The sequence below is a fragment of the Anoplophora glabripennis genome, unplaced genomic scaffold (genome assembly GCF_000390285.2).
Source record: "Anoplophora glabripennis isolate ALB-LARVAE unplaced genomic scaffold, Agla_2.0 scaffold24, whole genome shotgun sequence".
Classification (NCBI taxonomy): Eukaryota; Metazoa; Arthropoda; class Insecta; order Coleoptera; family Cerambycidae; genus Anoplophora; species Anoplophora glabripennis.
The window spans coordinates 579,002-598,105 of NW_019416404.1; the positions used below are offsets into that span (position 1 = coordinate 579,002).

Below are 19,104 nucleotides of genomic sequence, written 5' to 3' on the forward strand. Positions count from 1 at the left end.
TCAAACTTTTAACTTGTTGTTAGTTTTAGTAAACGCACGTAGAAAGCTTTGAGTTCCAGTGCATTAACAAACGTTTTTATCGACAATTTTAAGAACGACAGATTTATTTTTCACTTTTAACAAATTGACGGTTATAACAGATCGAGTCTGAACATTTTTCTGCATTCGAGGCGCTTGTATTTGATGTCATCTATTTTGTTGCACAGAAAAATCCCAAATTTTATGTAGAATAAGAATCCGAGTTTGCCTATTCTAAAGATCCATTGCTAAATTCAAGGGAACAACAAACATACAGAAAGGACGAAAAATTTTTCGACATATTTTTCCCTGTAACAATGAAAGTAAGCCTTAAAAAACAAAAAGTTATTCTTTATTATCTGTTTATTTGACTATTTTCTATAAAGTTACAACTGCAAAAAAAAATTGTTAAAAAATTCAAATGTTCTTATTCGCATTTGTTGTAACTTTATAGAAATTGGTCAAATAAATAAAAAATAAAGAATGCCTCTTTTGATTTAGGGCTTACTTTCAATTAATTCAAAATATGTCGAAAAACGGGTAATTTTTCGTTCTTTTTATTGTTCCCCTGAATTTAGGAATGGTTTATTGGAATAGGCAAATTGGGATTCTTATTCTACATAATATTTGGGATTTTTCTGTACAACAACCTACTTTTACTGCTCTATCGCCTGGACTATAACTGATCTAGAGAAAAGAAAGAAAAAAATTGGCTTCCAAGGAAAACTTTCTTACCCCAAAGAAAACTTAAACTGAATTTCTGGGTAGATACATTACTATGAAATTTAATCTGCACTTGCTACTTATATTCTACCACAAATCTGCTAGAAACGTTCTGCGAACACATTTTCCGATACCTAAGAAAACTTAAGGTGAAAAATTTCAGCAGTACTCTGAATTTCGACCAGGCATCACGTGTGTATTTATTCTTAACGATTATTTTCCCTTCTACGTACGGTATACCATAAATCATATTTGTCCGAACTCAATTACATATCGCTTTCACGATTCCAAATCGATAAGCGCCCTCAGGCTCTGTTATGTTGTAGAACCTTCTGAATCAGCAGAGGAATGTAAATAGTTCCTGACCCCGTACAATAATTTTTGCCATTAAACATAAAAAATATGAATCAAACATGAATGAACCGGCCCACGTGTTTCCTTATAAGAAAAATTGTCGTTCCTAGAAATTCGTGAGTAAACCGATATTTACCTGCTTCGCGACGCTGACTCACCTGCTTTCTCAATTAATAACCAACTAGATTGGTCAAGGTCATTGTTACTATGCTTGCTCAATAACCAGAAAATGCAAATAATGCCATACATCTTATTCGAAGTGGTTTTCTGCTTAGGTGTATGCTAATTTTTAAAATATAGCGGAAGCGGCGTTGAGATTTATTTGAACAAAATTACTAATGGATGAATCAGAAAGCGTTGATAGTTTTTACGCCTTGACAAAATATGCGGTGCAAATTAATGTTCGACACGTCGTGCAAATTACCAACTGTAATAAATGAGTTTTGTGAATGATTCCTAAAGAAATAAGAGATTAAAGTGAAAATGTCATTCTGTTCAGTGGAATTCAACTGAGACTGTCATGTTTATAATTTGAGGATATTTGTTGCAAAATCGCCAATTTCAATAGCAACCTTGAGCTCATTAGCACATTTCAGAAATATCAAATGACACACTTAGTCAACTTTCGGTGTAAAATTCATATCTGTAAAGGTAATGGTCATTTAAATTAAAATATTTCGTTCAGGAATTAGTTCCAGCACTACTAGCTTTTCGGCTTTTTCTAGGTCTTTCTCGTCTATGCATCTCATGGTTGGAAATCATTTTGTTTCTATTCTTACTCAATGTGCGGTTTTTTTAAACAAAACCAGACGTATTACTAGACATTGACTGATGAAATTAAGGAAAAACAATACTTTTGTGAATAATCGTGGTCGTTTCAATAATAAACTTATCGAACAGTTTGATATATTGTCATTATCTCTGCAAGTGTGTTCCACAAAATACTAGACATTGAAGCGTGGCGAAATCAACAATTTTGATGTATTAAACCAGAACTCCTGTATGACGAACAAACATAGTAGTAAAAAATTAGCAGAAGCGTAACCAATTTTTCATTTTCCTAAAATAGACGTAAAGTGCATTATTGGTTCTTGGAACTTCCAATGGTCAATAAATGAATTGACAAAATTGACACAGAGTTGCATCTGAACTTAGTATTTCGTTTTTTTTCCAACCTTAGGAACTAAATTTGGTGCAGAAAATCATAAAAATATTTATTATTTCCTGCTTGATACACTCTTGTATTATTGCCAATCTTGTCCTCATTTTCAGTGATTTCCCACACATCCTTTGACTAACATATTGGTCTGCTTCATTCTCTTCGTACTTGCTCTCCTTCTGTGACTTAATACGTAGCTTATTTATTTAAAGGTAGTTTCTTATCTGGCCCATTAACTTCGATTGCTTTATCATATTTTTCGTTCCGCTGGCATTGGTTCTAGCTTCTACTTTTTCGGGGCTATGTTTTCAGCATTGCCAATGTGGCATCATTCCATATTTACATAATCCTTATTGCAAAAAAGCAATTAAACAAAAGTAATTTAAAGTCGAATGCTCGTTAATGATCAATTTTTTTGCCAGAGATCATTGACTTTCGTTGATGCATCAATCAGTAATTAAATTCGTTTTTGTCACTCGAAAGTGGCAGTAAAAAGAACAAAGTTCAGAATTCGTAACACCATGTCAGATTAGCGAGTGAATCTTACGATTTTGAGATATTTTCATGCATTTTTTTCCCACCCGTGACAAATGGGTGGCAAGACTCTTTGATCATAACATTTTTTCAGGTTTCTAATTTCATAGACGAACCGACAAACACTGCCTAATTAATTTTCTCTTTAATCAGATTTATTAGAAACTGCGTGAAGTTAAACAAGAATTTCCAAATTAGACCATATTTCACTAGATGGTATGGAAAAAAGTAATTAGAACGTTGGTTAACTTTTATTGTACCACGGTATACTGTGGATATGTTTACAAAATTGCGTATTGAAGAAAACACATAAAATTATGTACCAAAATGTCTGTTTACACAAACGTATTATTTGCTCCAGTGTAATCTAATATTAGACAATAGTTAGGTATACATATGAGTTATCTGCGAGCTTATTTATTTATCTACTAAATATTTAACCAAAGGCATGGACTGATTTAATATTTGCCTACAAATAAAGCTTTTTAATTGATTCACGAAAGTGTGCACAGTTTTCTTCTGACAAAACAAGTAAGTGTCGCATTGATTATGTCTATATGGTAAATTTATATCAATTTCTGGCTGCACGCGACACTTTTTCCATTATAATGTCACGGTTACAGTTAAATAAACGTCGACACTTCCTGATGGGAAAAAAATATTCAAATTGAATCATTTTCTTTTAGAAAGTTCAATGATACACCTAAGCCGCAAAATTAAGGCGAATTCTTGAATATTACTAGAATGTAAACATTGCATTTCTTATTAAGAGTGACGTAACTTGATTTGCAACACTCAAAGACTGTTCTGATACTTAAAACAGTGAGAAATATTGTAATAATAATCAGACGGCATTACAGAAGGAGACCGGAGCATTTGGACCAAAACCACATCTCATTAATTTTTTTTTTATTTTTTGCCAACCGAGAATTAATTGGCGTAAATTACACAAATGTAATCGATTGCTCATTGCTCCACATTATTGCCAGTTTTTCTTGGAGTAGCTGCACAATATTTAGGAATTAAGGAATTTCTTTGTTGCAGATATATTTATCTCAGTATGGCTACATATCAGCTTCCAGAGGGAATTCTAGTCAACTTTTAGATGAAAGGAGCTACAAGAAGGCGATAGAAGACTTCCAGTCCTTTGCTGGAATAGACGTTACAGGTAAATGCGCTATTTTAGTTACATGATTTATTTTATTTATGTTAAGGCTGACTTTTTGGTAAGTAACACAATGATAGAACAAGTAGTTCTAGAGCAACTGTGATTTTTCGCATTGAAAGATCATGGAGAACATGTAAACATCAGATAATGTACCTTTCTTGTTTTGTCCAGCAAAGTAAAGATACTCAAGAATTGCGACTAATGCATGTGTTAATAGTTTTTTAAAAGCATTCTGGGGGGTGTGATTATATTTAAATTTATATAAATGGTACAATGAAGAGATATTGTTTCTAACTTCTCAGATTTTCTAAAATGCTGGACGAAATATTAGATAATAACAATTTAGTAATAGTCAGATTTGTTTCTACCATCGATGAAATAATAATAGTCAACGTTATAACATGCCTTTAATTGCATATGTGCAAAATCCAGGTATTAATTAATTCCTTTTTTCAAGGATGAAAAGCAAGTAGGTCGTGAGTATGTAATTTTTTATATATACTTATGAGAAATAATTCTGTGATAATTACGATGATATTTTGCTTATTGTACATTCATATAACCAGTTAATAAATCAATGATTTCACGCAAATGATTGTATCATTGTATAGACAAAGCTTGTACAGAAAATCGAAATACAAGTAACTATTTACAATAATTTTGCGATATTGTTACAGGTTAAGGTTGTTTGCCACCAGCATATGCGTTTGTTTCGACATCTTATAATTTTTCACCTATTTATTAAATTCAATATGGGTGTTTAAAGGACTGTCTGTTATAAATAGTTGGCTAGATAATTTTTATAGTACTGCTGGTGTCGAAATTAGAGATCTTCGTGTATCTGGTGTAACTATAAGCTTAAATTTGCCACAAATTAACAACTTAATTTTTTTAATTTTAAGATAATAGGAGAAAGCTATACATATAATTTGTGTTTGAATTTATCAAATGAAACAAAGAATTTGTTTACCTTACCACTGTTATTTTAGGCACATTTGATAAGAAAGATAAATAGGTGCTAAAATAATTCCCTCTGATGATATCATCGCATTTTTACTTTGAAAACATTTTTTTGTTGCATGAGTGATAATAATTTAGATTATTAAATTACTTAAATCTTTATAATATAAATTTTTATAAATGTTCTAGTTAAACAAAGGAAAACGTTACTAGAAACTAAATTACAGCTACCTACATTTATTATCACAATCTAGTAGGCAATGGGACCAGATTATTCATAATAATTTATGAAGGACACTAGTAGACTAGTTGTAGAGGCAATCCTATGATTGCCAAATGTAATGTAACGAACATAGTAACTATTTAAGCAACAATTAAAAGATTCAATGAAATTCAAGTAAAGAAAGGTTTACGTCTACTTCATCCTTATTGAAATAATACGTTTAACCCTTCATTAAATAATTAATAATAAGGTTATCAAGGTTATTCATTATAATAATGAATATCGGAAGTAGATGAATTGTCACATATAATAATAGACAAATATAAATCACCCTCTTGACAGGTTATTTTACGAAAAATAAACAGCTAATGAACTGAAATGTAACAACAATAGTTTGATCAAAGTGATACCCGAAAATTACTTTGTGAGATTTAGGACTTTCAGAACCCTTGACTTTATTTTCGTTTTGTATTATAAATGGAGAAAATGGAAAAATTATGGCAGTAATTAATCAGACATGTCATACATGACGCACGAGAAAATGTAAGAGAGTAGAAATATGTTTATTAACTACTTCATAAGATATTGGTGTTATTATTTTCAAAGATAAAATAGTCTATAAAATCTATTTTATTATGTAGACGACAATTTAAAAGAGTTTTTCTAAATGCAAGAGTCAGTTTTCCCATACAGTTTTTATATCAAGTTTTTTTCTATTTTTTTCTATTCCAGTCTGATACATGTGCTTTTCTTTTTTCAGGGCAACTAGATCCGGTTACATTAGAGACCATGACTTTACCAAGATGTGGAGTAAAAGATAAAGTTGGAACAGGAGACAACAGAGCCAAAAGATACGCTTTACAAGGTAAATAATGTGGTTAATAATTAGTAATCAACTAAAGCGAACTAATTACTAATTAGCAATTAGGCGATAATTACCTAGTGACATGACGAATGTATTAACAACATTCATGTGTTGTTTCATAGGTAGGTACAGCTATAGACAAAAAAAAAAAAAAACTAATAAATTCTGCCTTATAAAAGACCACAAGCAAATTAGGTCAGTATTTTTTTGTTTACAGCTGTATTTGTGTAAATGAAGGAATATTATGCAGCTCAAATCGTGGTGCAAAAAAAAACAGTGCTACGAAAATTTTTACAGCTATAAAAGCAAATATTTTTATCGGTTTTAGTGCTGTACAAACAACGAAAATTTCAATAATGTTTACGTATCAAATATTATAAATCTTTCGTTTATAATATATATAACAGCAGCAGTAATTAGTCGAGAAATAGTCCAATTTTATGTTAAAATTAAAAATCAACTAGTAATTTTCATTTTTCTTATATATAAAGAAATTAAAAGTCCATCTGTCTGTCTAGATATTTACTTGGCGAGATATTCTAATAAATCTTTATACTACACCATTATTTATTACTTGATCGCGGTTAAATGCAGCCATCTGTTTTATCGACATGAAGTATGTCTGTAATATATCCTCGACACTACAAAATAAACACACTGTCAGTCGTATTTATGCAAACCGTGTATATTCCGTGTTTATTACTGTACAGCCGTGCGTTATCCGTTTCCGCCCAAATATGCAATCAGATCTGATTGTGGTGTGACAGATAATAATTTCCTTACAATTCCATGAAACAAACACGAGCCGTGTTAGCGGTCATAGTTGACGAATCCGACACCAACAAATTAAATCGGGAAAATCGTGTTTTATTTGATATATCCTGCGCGCGCTCACGAAAAATCGAGAAAGATTGCTGAGCTCTGGTGTAGGTTTTAAATTATATCGAAACATTGACACAATATGTACTGTACTATGTGTAATTTTGTAAATCTCTGTACCTAAAGGTTAGGTGGTAGGAAATTTTTAGACGTATTTTGTGAATAGCGGTACCATTGAATAAAATGAATAGTACAATAAGCCCTATTCCATGGACCATATCTCCTATGTGGACTGATTCACAAAACTTTTAATTAACATACAGTGCTGCAGATACAAATTTTAATAACTTTCCATCAATTATCAATTTGATTATATAAATAACCTGTTGTTAAAAAAAAATGGATGAACCGAATTTTTATAAATTTGTGATTTATACTCTTCCTTCCTAGATATTAGTCTTCCAATTTTTTTCTGGGTGACAAATATAACTAGACAAAATACTGTGTTGTAAATATATTAGTTACCGTTTAAATAGGGAGGTAGTACTCGATAATTTTATGGAAATGCGAAGCAAAGTTCAATTATAGAAATTTTATCAAATAATCATGGAAAAATACAACATTTCATTGCGTGAGGGAATAATAGTTCCCGTTTAATTTTTTAATTTAATTAATCGTAATATGTGTGCTTTTGTCTATAACTCATTTAATTTGTATTAATTTCTTAAAGTTAATGCAGAGCTATGACGTATTTTTTAAATTACATTCAACTAGAGAGTACCGAATCTCTAAAGTCTCTAATCTACAATACAAACACCCTACAGAGAGTTAGCGGTTAGATGTTATCATATTCGTCAAATTAATTTTGAATGGTAAGTAGGAGAAGGTGAATCAAACTTTTCTGTAACGGTGTTTCTCACTAACTTGATTTAAGAGAAATATGTTTTGTAGAAATTTGTTTAAACTGATTCAAAATTTCTTATCATATAATTTTTGTGTCGTTTTATTAACTTGACTTTGTACATAATGAAAGCATACATTAAAAACAAATTTATTTTTTTTGGCAACCATCCCAACACTGAAGTGAATTACTGGTTGCCAATCATTGCCGTTTTTTACCTTTAATAACTATTTTCATTGTTAAAGCTACTTAATCAGGTACCTACAATGTTCTGGATGACCGCAATTTTTAATAGGCATTCAGTTCCTGATTCTCTCTATAATTTTAATCATACTGACCCTGTACAAAAGGCTAACTATGAATCACAAGGCGTTTAGTCAACGCATCCTAAAAATAGCATGTGGTTCTTAAAGATTTAAACAAAATATAATAAACTAATTACATTATGTTTTATGAATCATAATAATAAATTATATGAAGTGAATCACTGCCAGTATCTCTTGGTCGAAGAACATTCAATTGTCATCTCGCTATTTACGCGTCGAAATTTTAACCAAGCGGAAGTTTGTATTTACATCTTTGAATACGATAAAGTACAAATTTTGTCTGCAAATAAAATAGTTCTTAGTTTCTTATGAATTAATTCAAATTGTAGGTAGCAGGTGGAAGGTGAAAGACCTCACCTACAAAATTTCCAAATATCCAGGCAAACTAAAGCGCGGGGACGTTGACAAGGAAATTCAGAGAGCCTTCAACGTGTGGAGCGGATACACCGATCTCACTTTCACCCCAAAAAGCGGCCAAGTCCACATAGAAATTAGATTTGAAACGGGCGAACACGGTGACGGCGATCCGTTCGATGGACCAGGTGGTACCTTGGCTCATGCCTACTTCCCAGTGAGTATTTTTCATCATGTATATTAATTGTATCTTACCCCATCACTTTCTCAGGTCTTTGGAGGTGACGCCCATTTCGACGCTTCAGAGAGTTGGTCGATAAACAGCTACAGGGGCACCAACTTATTCCAAGTAGCAGCTCACGAGTTCGGACATTCCTTAGGATTGAGCCATTCCGATGTCAGACAAGCTCTGATGGCGCCTTTCTACCGAGGCTACGACCCCCTGTTTAGCTTGGACACGGATGACGTAGAGGGTATTCAAGCCTTGTATGGGAAGAAAACGAAAAAGGACACCCCTTCATTTGACGATGATAATGACGACCAAGATGGAGAATTCGACGAAAGCCCTAGCAATGAAAAGAAAACACCAGCACCACCATCAGTTGACCAAAGTCTGTGCGCCGATCCTAAATTTGACACCATATTCAATTCTGCGGAAGGGTACACCTATGTGTTCAAAGGGGACAAGTATTGGAGGTTGACAGAAGAAAGCATAGCTCCAGGTTATCCGAAGAAGATCTCAGAAACCTGGCCTGGACTCGAAGGTAACATCGATGCTGCCTTTACTTACAAGAACGGGAAGACTTACTTCTTCAAGGGATCTAAATACTGGAGGTAAGAGTTTTTTTTAGAGAAGTCCTACTTCAAACGCGTTACATTCGAATTGTGATTTTGTAATAAACATTTTTACTTCAGGTACAAGGGTAGGAAGATGGACGGTGACTACCCCAAAGAAATTTCCGAAGGATTCACAGGTATTCCCGACAATTTGGACGCAGCTTTGGTATGGAGTGGCAACGGAAAGATTTACTTCTACAAGGGAAGCAAGTTCTGGAGGTTCGATCCATCTCAACGCCCTCCTGTCAAGAGCACATATCCCAAACCGATTTCTAACTGGGATGGAGTTCCAGACAATCTAAATGCCGCCTTCCAGTGGACCAACGGTTACACGTACTTCTACAAGGGCAATGCTTATTACAGGTACGTCTTGAGGAATATTTTAGACAAAATTAGGCTATCCGGAATTACCTAGAATGCTTTGTGACGCTGTGATTTTTGTTCAGGTTCAATGACAGGGCGTTCGCAGTGGATGTCACAAATCCACCTTTCCCCAGGTCGACCGCTTACTGGTGGTTCGGCTGCAAGAGTGCGCCCGCTGGAACCATCGGAACTAGTGAGTCTAGAGGGTGGTTAGTTGGTGAAGAGAGCTCTAGTCGATCTCCTTGGGATGATATGGTTAATGATATGGATACAGGTAGGACCAGTGCTAACCAAAGCTGTGAAAGCGTTTAAGTCGCGTGTATATTGCAGATGATGTTTAGACGTTTAATTGTGTTATAATTTGAGAGTTTTCGGATTTAAGATTATTATCGTTTGCAGGTAGAATGTTTCCTCATTTCAAATTCAGGATGTATTTCTAGGTAATTATATCGTAGATGTTGCCGCATTTCTATTTAGCTGCTAGCATGACGTTTTGATTTTAATAATATGTGTGATCAAACTTTTACCGAATACATACATATATATGCCGTATCTAAGATAATGTACTTGTTTTGTTTTTGATTTTTTTAACTGCATGCCGAACAGTGAAACTTTACCACATGCCATTGAAGTGCCGCAAATAACCTTTATTTAACAATAATTTACGAGAAAAAATACTTTATTTGTATTGTCGGACATGTAGATAAACCTAGAAGTTTCGAAAATCACGTAGATGTATTTTAATGGTATGAGTAGTGAAACTAACACAATTAAACTCCGCGAGGCCTTCGCCGGTCAATTGACCGAGACCGATCGTTGTGAAATGATAAAACGAATTCTGCAATGTATAACCGCTATCATAATTAACAATTTTTTTACTAAATTTACTAAAGACATTCCTGACAACAAATTAAAAAATACATAAACGCTCTCTTCATCAAGTATGTATACCATTACCTTCTAAGTTACTAAGCTTGTTGATGCATGTTTATCACACGTAGGCTGCTTACTAATCTCACATGTAGTCATAGTTGTAACTAATTCTACGATTCATTGAAAATATTTTGTAAGATGTAGTTGGAAGTACTGTGTTGAGTCTTCTTCATCTTATGAGGTATTCTCGGATAACCAAACTTGTAAATATAGTATGTTTCGATTCACGTTAGACTTATATAACCCACTCTGTGTCTCACACCCTTAGAAGTACTGTTATTGTTACCTTTACGGTATATGGCACTTACAATGAATGGTTGCACGGCTAGTAGAATTGCCTGAGCACGGCATGTATCGTCTAGTAGAACAATTGTCGGATGACACCACTTGAACTGACAACAACGGAAAAAACAGAGAAAATAACTTTCATTTTGTTTTGATTTTAAGTATTTAAAAAACTGGACTCAGATCTGATCAACAAGTTAGTCATTCTATTGTCGTTTTCCAGAATGGCCAAGTCCAACACCAAATATATTTTGGGTTTTATATCTTTTAGTTCAAATAACATAATAACGTTATTGAAAGTTATTGGCCAAAGATTTTTCCTATTGACCCTCTGATAATTAAATTTCAGTGGAAGTGGTGTCATCTGAAGCAAATAAAATAAAGTACAGGATCTTATACACTTATTCTTTTATTTTGGAATAGTAGTTGATGTAGGTATTGTAGGTAGAGTATATTATTTCATATTACTTCATAATAATATCCCAAACTACAATGTGGATCAAAGTTTTCTTTAGTTAAGCTATTACTTCAAATAAATGGCTTATTACTTTTAGTTAAGAGTAACCAGTTTCGTATAGGGGATATTTTTACAAGAATTGTTGTGGTGTAGGGAATAGAAAGTGTAAAAATTTAACAATTTTCAGTTCGTAATCACTAGAAGCATTCTTGCACTTTCAATCTTAAATGACTGTAACTTTTAACTTCATCAGACAAAACTATTTGGAAAATGAATTTATGGATATACATTAATATTCTAAAACCTTTTGAATCTAAGTATCGTTACAATCGGCGAAAATTAAAGTTATTATATTTTGATAATGAAGCATGGGACCCTTATAGCTTTTTATGATATGGTCTGTAAGCCCACAGAGAAAACTCGTGGCAAAAAAATTTGGAATTAAATTTCTTAAATAAAATTAGATAAAGACGACCGATTCTGTGATCTCCAAAAGAGTTGCCCATACAGGGTGTAAGAAGCTTGACTGTCATTACTTCAGCATGAGATACAGTAATCATAAATGAACAAAAAAGTTGTATATTACAGGGACGTAAAATTAACAGTTTTCAAAATACAGCGAGTATTAATATTGGGGAGTTTCATCACAACGTGACAACAGCGCTTAATTTGCTGACGAACACCACGTGTGCACGCGGCACACTTGTCCTACGGAAGAAATGTAAACAACTATTATTCTGAAACATTTGATAAGTTTCAATACAATTTTTCCAGTTTTTAAATACATAAATAAAATAAAATGTATCGATTTTGTAGTACAAAGATGGCGTGCTTAAATTTAAACTAGAATTTTAGTAATTATGAATCTCTTAAAACAGGAACTTAACTTTTAATCAAATTACGTATTTGAAAATATATAATTACAGTACCCGAAGATTCACGTCATCCAAATAATCATACGTATTAAAAATAATTTAGGTACTTACCAAAAAGCAAAATTCAGTAATTTTTAAACGCATAAGTACAAAACAAACTACAACATTTGCTTAAAATGTCCATCACCATTTTCGATGCACGCACGACACCTTCGAATTCAATTTAAGTTTTTTCATCATGAAAGTCCTCTATGTAGGCTTGGCAATCATCCCTATAAAACGATATGGATCCTACGCTTCATTATCAAAATATGACCACTTTAGTTTTCGCAAGGCGTCACTGGTTAATATATCTCTACCTCTTCCCAATTTCAATAAATTTACACTTTGCTGAATTATAAGAAAGATACTGGATCAATTAATTCGTATTTCCGCTTTTTCGCTGTTATTTTTTCTTTTCATTCAACATACCTGTCTTCATATTATTGTTTTTAGGTACCTACTTATTATTTTTTATTTTTAAAATAAATTATTAAAATACTACAGTATTTCAATATTTTTTTAAACATTTGCTGACTGCAAAGGTATTTTTTTTGTTCATAGTAATAGTAATTAAAAAAATTTGTTAATAACGTTTGCTGCATAATATTTTAATAATTCTTGGAATCTTTCAACTTGTCTATTAAAAGATACATTGAATTTTCTGTTCTCAAAGTTCATATTAGTTTTTAAATTTATATTAAAAAGGGAATTGAAAATTCTATATTTTGTAATTAAATGAAACTACAGACAATAATATTTCAAGAAATACGAATGGTATCTTTCTCAAACTAAATATAGAACTATATTTAAGTAGTTCGAAAATTAATAATCCGAAGAGAAAGTTGAAATTGGGTAGGTTTAAAATCTAAGTATTGTATAAGATCCTGGAAATAATTGAAAAGACGTAGTATATTGTTTTTGAAAAGTTCAGATGATTACAGAATTTTTTTTGTGTTAATCCACACTGCTGTATATCTAGCCTAAACTAAAACTCAGTTACTAAAATATAACAAATAAATTATTGTTAAATTTTATTAAATTTGACCAGACAATTGCCGTTTTTTTCGTAAAAATCGCAGCTCATTAAAAAACAAAAGATTGCTGATAAACCGCTAATCGTTTGTTCTTTAAAATCGAACTAAAAATGGCTTACACCGTTTGTTACAAGACACACGTTACAATCATGTTTTAAAAATCTGCAAGACAGTGCTGCATGTGAAAGAAATAAAGAAAATTTTAAGAAAAAATGATTATTTTAATAGTTAGAAGACTTTGTGCATGCAGCACTGTCTATGAACGCCTGTAATCATCTGACGACTGTAAAAAGGCTTGTACCGGGGTCATCTAGGTAGCATATATTAATAGAGTACCGTCCTTATCGGTTTTTTATTTAATGGCAATGGCTACATTCCAGAACACTACCGGAAATCTCCCAGGCAGTGAGGCGCAGCCGCAAAACCATTTTTTTAAGTATGTGTCGTCCTTTGTTTTTCGTTCCGCATCACATAGTTTTAAGTTCTTACGAAAGACATCTAGTCATCGCAGCTTCATGCATGCCAGGTGGTTGAATACAATGGGATAATAATATAATTCATTTTACGAGACATTCATGACAAGGGAAAATTAGTGCCAACACATGAAAAATCTGGAAGGAGCCATATATTTTCTCTTACGCCCTAGGCATATTTAATGCTGGGGCCACACTTACGTTAGCGTGTAACGTCCATTATCGCGATGATTATTGCGTTTAAAATAATATCAAATCAAATCAAATCAAGTCATTTATTGGTGTCTATACATACATATATAAGAAGTGGATATTATTTGTGAAAGGGCGAAATGGGCGGTGACTATTAGACGCCTTCATTATAGCCATCTTTCTCTATCGCACGGATTTCTATGACTTTCTTTATCGTTCTCACGTAACGGCCGATGAACCATGGGGACTTTCCGACCCTGTATATCTAAAAACTGGTCAGCAAGGAACTCATCAAAATTGTAAAACGCTTTTCTCTTAAGATATTTTCTAATTCTGGCCTTAAAACGGTCTGAATTTAGTGATCGAATCTCAGATGGAAGTCTATTAAAGAATTTAATGCAAAAATAATTTGTGCCATCTCTGATTTCGTTAATCTATGAAATTTTGGCCTAATATTGTGTCACTCTCTTGTATGACGAAAATGAAAATTTTCTTGTCGAACAAACCTATTCTGATTATTTTTTATATAACTGAGACATTCAAATATGTAAACTGACGGCATTGCAAGAATATTTAGCAGTTTGAAGTGCTCCCGACAATCATCTCTGTATTTTATTCCAGCCATAATTCTAATACATTTACGTTGTAAACCAAAAATTTTATCACTGTGAGACGAATGGCCCCAGTTCAAAATTGCATAAGTCATGGTGACACGAAAAGTGCCATAATATGTAGATATGAGTACAGGCTTAGATACTACACGATCCAAATTATTAGATAAACGTGCGGATAAATCATTGACATGTTTTTCCCAACTCAATTTAGTGTCAAGGTGAACTCCAAGAAATTTAATGCTATTTGAGTTATCACAAGTATTGATATGGCGAAGTGTAAAAAGCAAAGATTGAGTTTTGTCGACATTTAAGTTCAATCTATTAGCAATAAATCAGTCCTTTATCAGCGGCAGCGTATCCACTGAATCCTCTGTGAGTTTAATTAAGTTATTATTTGACTTTAAAGCGGCAGTATCATCGGCAAATAAAATAAAATCAGTAGTTACTTATATCACAATTTGGGAAATCATTGATATAGATAAGTAATGACTAGAATGGAATAAATTATTGTTTTCAAAATACTCTGCAGTTTGCATTTTTAAGGCAGTTTCGAAAACCTTTGCCAGAACGGGAACAAGAGATATTGGTCGGTAGTTAGATACATCATCTTTCTCACCTTTCTTAAAAACAGGAATAACCTTGGATAACTGAAAGCTATAGGAAATACGTTGGAACTAATACATTGACTAATTAGTTTAAATAGTGAAAAATTATAATGTTTTTAAGAGTTTCCAAGATTGGAACATTCAAATCGTAAGCATCTTTGCTTTTTTTACTTTTAAGTTATTTAAAATAGTCCTTCCTTCATTAAAAGACAACTGAATTTAAAAGTCGTTTGTGACTTCGGGGCAGTCAAAAACTCGGTAGGTAACTTGTTAGAAAGCGGGAAGGCACTCAAAAGACGCTCCGCAATATTGGAAAAATAAGTATTAATAATAATAGATTATATTACGCGGTAAAGTGAATAGCTACACTTGTGTTTGATGTCTACTTAACAAGTAACGCGATGTTTGATTAAATAATTTCATCATTCAAAATCTATTATTTTTTTGTTTAGACCACTCCATTTTTATGCAACCGTGTTAAACCATGCTCGAAGCTCTAATGCGTTGCAATAGACAATGCTAGTGTAGCCACATCAATGCGATAAATGATGCGCAAATCGCTTTGATGTGTCAAAAAAGAGCGCCGCTCATGTTATCGCACAACGTCTAACGCCATTCATAATGACCCTGTATCTACTAGTGACCAAAACTTTGAACGGGTTTGAATTTTTCATTTCAAAAAAACCTCCGAATCCATAATTTTGTGCTTTTATCTTAATTTATTCAGATATTATTGGAAAAACTAGAAGAAATAAATAAAACGTTGGCACCCTGTTTCATTAATAGTTAATCGTACGGCCACACGATGCGGGAAATGTTAGTTGGAAGACGTTTGACACATCGTGTGGTGGCGGCTTAATATAAGATAGTGTGATAATTAACGGCATAAGACGTAAGTGTGGCCCCAGCATAACTGAGAAAGATTATATGTATGTTGGCACTAATATAAGTATGGATAGGTCGACCATATATCAAACGGGTTGTAAACTTGCAACTAACAATATTCCAAGTTCTTGTCAAATTTGGTAAACTCTTGCGCACATTTTTGTATAATGATCTATCCTGGTTACTTCCCTGGTTCATTTTTTCAGTAGGTGTTTACACCATACCATTTAATCCAAATACCTACATACTAGTAAAACTTTTAAGATTCACGAAATCATGTCATTTAACTTATTTCTCAACTCATAACTCATAAGTTTGGTAATACTTTAGCACCTGTGATGACTAGAGTTTTTTCTTTATTTAAATTATCAGTTGTCATTTGTGACAATTATGTAATATATTTAAAATGAACACGTATTTCTAGCTAAGCTTGTTTTTTTATCTCTTGTATAGCTTACTAGCTATATTCTTTCCTTTCCTATTAATATTTGTCTTTATTTTTTAATCATACTAGAACTAAAATTGATTTTGTTGTAAATGATTTAAATACGAGTAAATTATTAAAAATATTTTACAAAATTGTCAAAAAACATATTTTTTATGTTTTTTTTTTGTAAGTTTTCACGGTTATCTAAAACTATTGCAGAAAAATAACAGGTACTTATTATGATGTTTTTCATCAAAAGGTAAAAGCTAATTTTAAGTTATTGTAACTTTATTGTGAAAGCATGCAAAGCACGTGGTTGACAACAAAAAATTGACTCGAATTTTACACAATTAACAATTTGTTAGAAGTCTACAGAGTATTTCATAATAGTGTACCATAATTTCAGGGGCTGGTAGAACAGAAAAAACGATTATTTTTTTATTACAAACAGGTCGACAAAAACGATATTTTGAAATTTTACAAACATCAAAAGTCGATAGGTTTGATGTGTCCCAGTGACATTTTATGACAAGTTTTTGAGGTTAGGTTTTTTAAAGTGCATTTGTTATATGTACTATTATGTAAAATTTCATTTCACATAAGAAACTTATTCGTGTTAAAATCACTGAAAACGTGTCGTTTTTTTTTGAGAAAAACGCAGTTGGCTCTCTCAAAGTTAAGCTTCTATTCCTTTATGTACCTAATTGACGATGCATGCACTGGGATCTCGAAAATTGCAGAATGTACAAAAAAAGTTAAATGAGAAAGTTTAGATTATTCTGTTACTACTGTTGCTCGCAGATCGTTTCTAGCTATTCAGGTTTTGAAAAACATTGTTACATTTTGCGAAGAATTTCATTATAAACTCAAATACTTGTTCCAGCATTGCAATCGTCATTTCCATATCAACTTTATTTTATCTTATGGAAGCCAAAACAAATTAAATCTCTTTTCTTCAAAATATCTAATCGAGCAATTAAAGCCAATAGAAAGGTCCAAAACTTTTTCATTTAACCATTTAATCTATCTCTTACATGAATCATCAAAATGGTTAATCTGAGATGTACAGTACGTCCGACAGTCCGCCATATTTCAGATAAAAATAAACTGATTTAGATCATAGACACAATTCTGCTTCTTTAAAATGTACAGGCTTGAAAAAATATATTAATAATAGATAAATAAAAACAATTTCTTTGAAATCCCGTAGTATTTTAAGAAGCAAAATCGAAGGATTTTGATCTAAATATGTTTATTTTCATCCAGGAAATTGTTCCTGACGTGTGGGTTTATCTCAGGATACCCTGTATATTAAGAAATTCTTTTTCAGCGATTTTAATAATAGATCTTTTTTGCGCTGCAATGTTTTTCGGAAAACAAATTGTTTTTGATGCCCTGTATCCCAAATAAAAGACGATATATCCATGCAACCCCAGAATTTATGGTACGTCTGAAACATCTCTGACATTATAATGTTTTTTGTTGTCAATTGATCCCCTTGCTTTAAAACACTGTGTACGTGTGTTTAAATCGCCAACATAGAATTTTTCCATGTATCATTCTTTCTGCAATTTTCAAATATGTAGCATGCGCCGCTTGCTACTGAAATGTACCTTCAAACTGTCCCTAATAAAAAAAATTATTATTTTTAGGTGATCTACAAGACCATTCTGATTCTCCATTAGGGTTATATGGCGGCGACGGCGAAAATTCCAGTAGTCGAATTGCGAGTCCACTAACTGTAACGATACTAGTGACGCTAACGGCGACGTTTCTAACTAGTGTATTATAGAAATATCGAAGTGTTCCATTTTCGTTTTATAAATGAAAATCGCTTTGACTGAGACTTTAACCAATGTGTGATGTCCACTGTATGTTTAAGATTGCTTAATTTTAGTTAAACAAACCGATGATCTACCATTGAACTTAAAAACATGTAATTTATTTTATGTTCGTTTATTTTAGTACTTATTGAATTGTTGTTAAATATGAAACGTTTGTTTGTATATATATAAAAAAATTGTTTTAATGTACGTAGTTAGTTTTGAATATAAAACTGAAAAATGAATAAAAAGAGAAGTATCGTAATTTAAGGAAATTGATAATTTTTACAAATTTTGATGGTATTATAGATATTGTTATTAAGACCATGCAACTATACATCTGGTACATATCTGACATTTTAGGTTAGATAAGTTCTACAAAAATTGTGCTACCACAATCTGTCTAAGCAATAAATTATATTTTATAATTTGTGAATTCACTTTATTTTTGGCCCTTGTACCATCTGAACCCTTTGTCGATATCCGATGTGTTATTAAATCAATATTGTCAATAAATTGTTATAAAGTATTGTTGTCATTTTCTGTGTACGTTCAGTGATATAAGTGGAAGGGGACTGAACCTTCGAAGCATGTCTAAAATAGTTGAAGCACTAGTTCAAACTAAATACTCTTCAAAAGAAATTTAGCAACAGTACAATGACACAATATATTTTTTTACAAAATTCACGTAAGATGTAATTTTAGTTGATACAATCAGCGTAGAAAAAACTGACTACGGAGTGACGCAAATTACATAAAAATTGTACAGGATTAGCTAGCAACTTCTTCTAAAATTAAATGTGAGGCATTTCAACCATAAAGGAAAAGAGGGTTCGTCTAATTGTTCACATTCAG

At 32.3% G+C, this 19,104-nt stretch overlaps 1 protein-coding gene across 5 annotated transcripts in view; it reads left to right on the forward strand.

The window, feature by feature from the left end:
• LOC108910921 (matrix metalloproteinase-14) overlaps window positions 1–18,685 on the forward strand; it is a 48,696-nt gene extending 30,011 nt beyond the window's left edge. The window contains exons 2-10 of one of the 5 annotated variants that reach the window (XR_001964484.1): window positions 3,833–3,956; window positions 5,900–6,004; window positions 8,380–8,621; window positions 8,676–9,238; window positions 9,320–9,604; window positions 9,688–9,878; window positions 10,004–10,044; window positions 13,611–13,666; window positions 18,079–18,094. Coding sequence is in view for 4 of the 5 variants with exons in the window: in XM_018715692.1 (XP_018571208.1) it covers window positions 3,833–3,956; window positions 5,900–6,004; window positions 8,380–8,621; window positions 8,676–9,238; window positions 9,320–9,604; window positions 9,688–9,878; window positions 18,079–18,218 (1,650 nt within the window). In the remaining variant the exon portion in view is untranslated. Of the gene's footprint in view, window positions 1–3,832; window positions 3,957–5,899; window positions 6,005–8,379; window positions 8,622–8,675; window positions 9,239–9,319; window positions 9,605–9,687; window positions 9,879–10,003; window positions 10,045–13,610; window positions 13,667–18,078 lie in introns of all 5 variants that reach the window. The other 4 variants (XM_018715710.1, XM_018715720.1, XM_018715692.1 and 1 more) reach the window with 4 other exon arrangements.
• The last annotated feature ends 419 nt before the right edge of the window (window positions 18,686–19,104 follow it).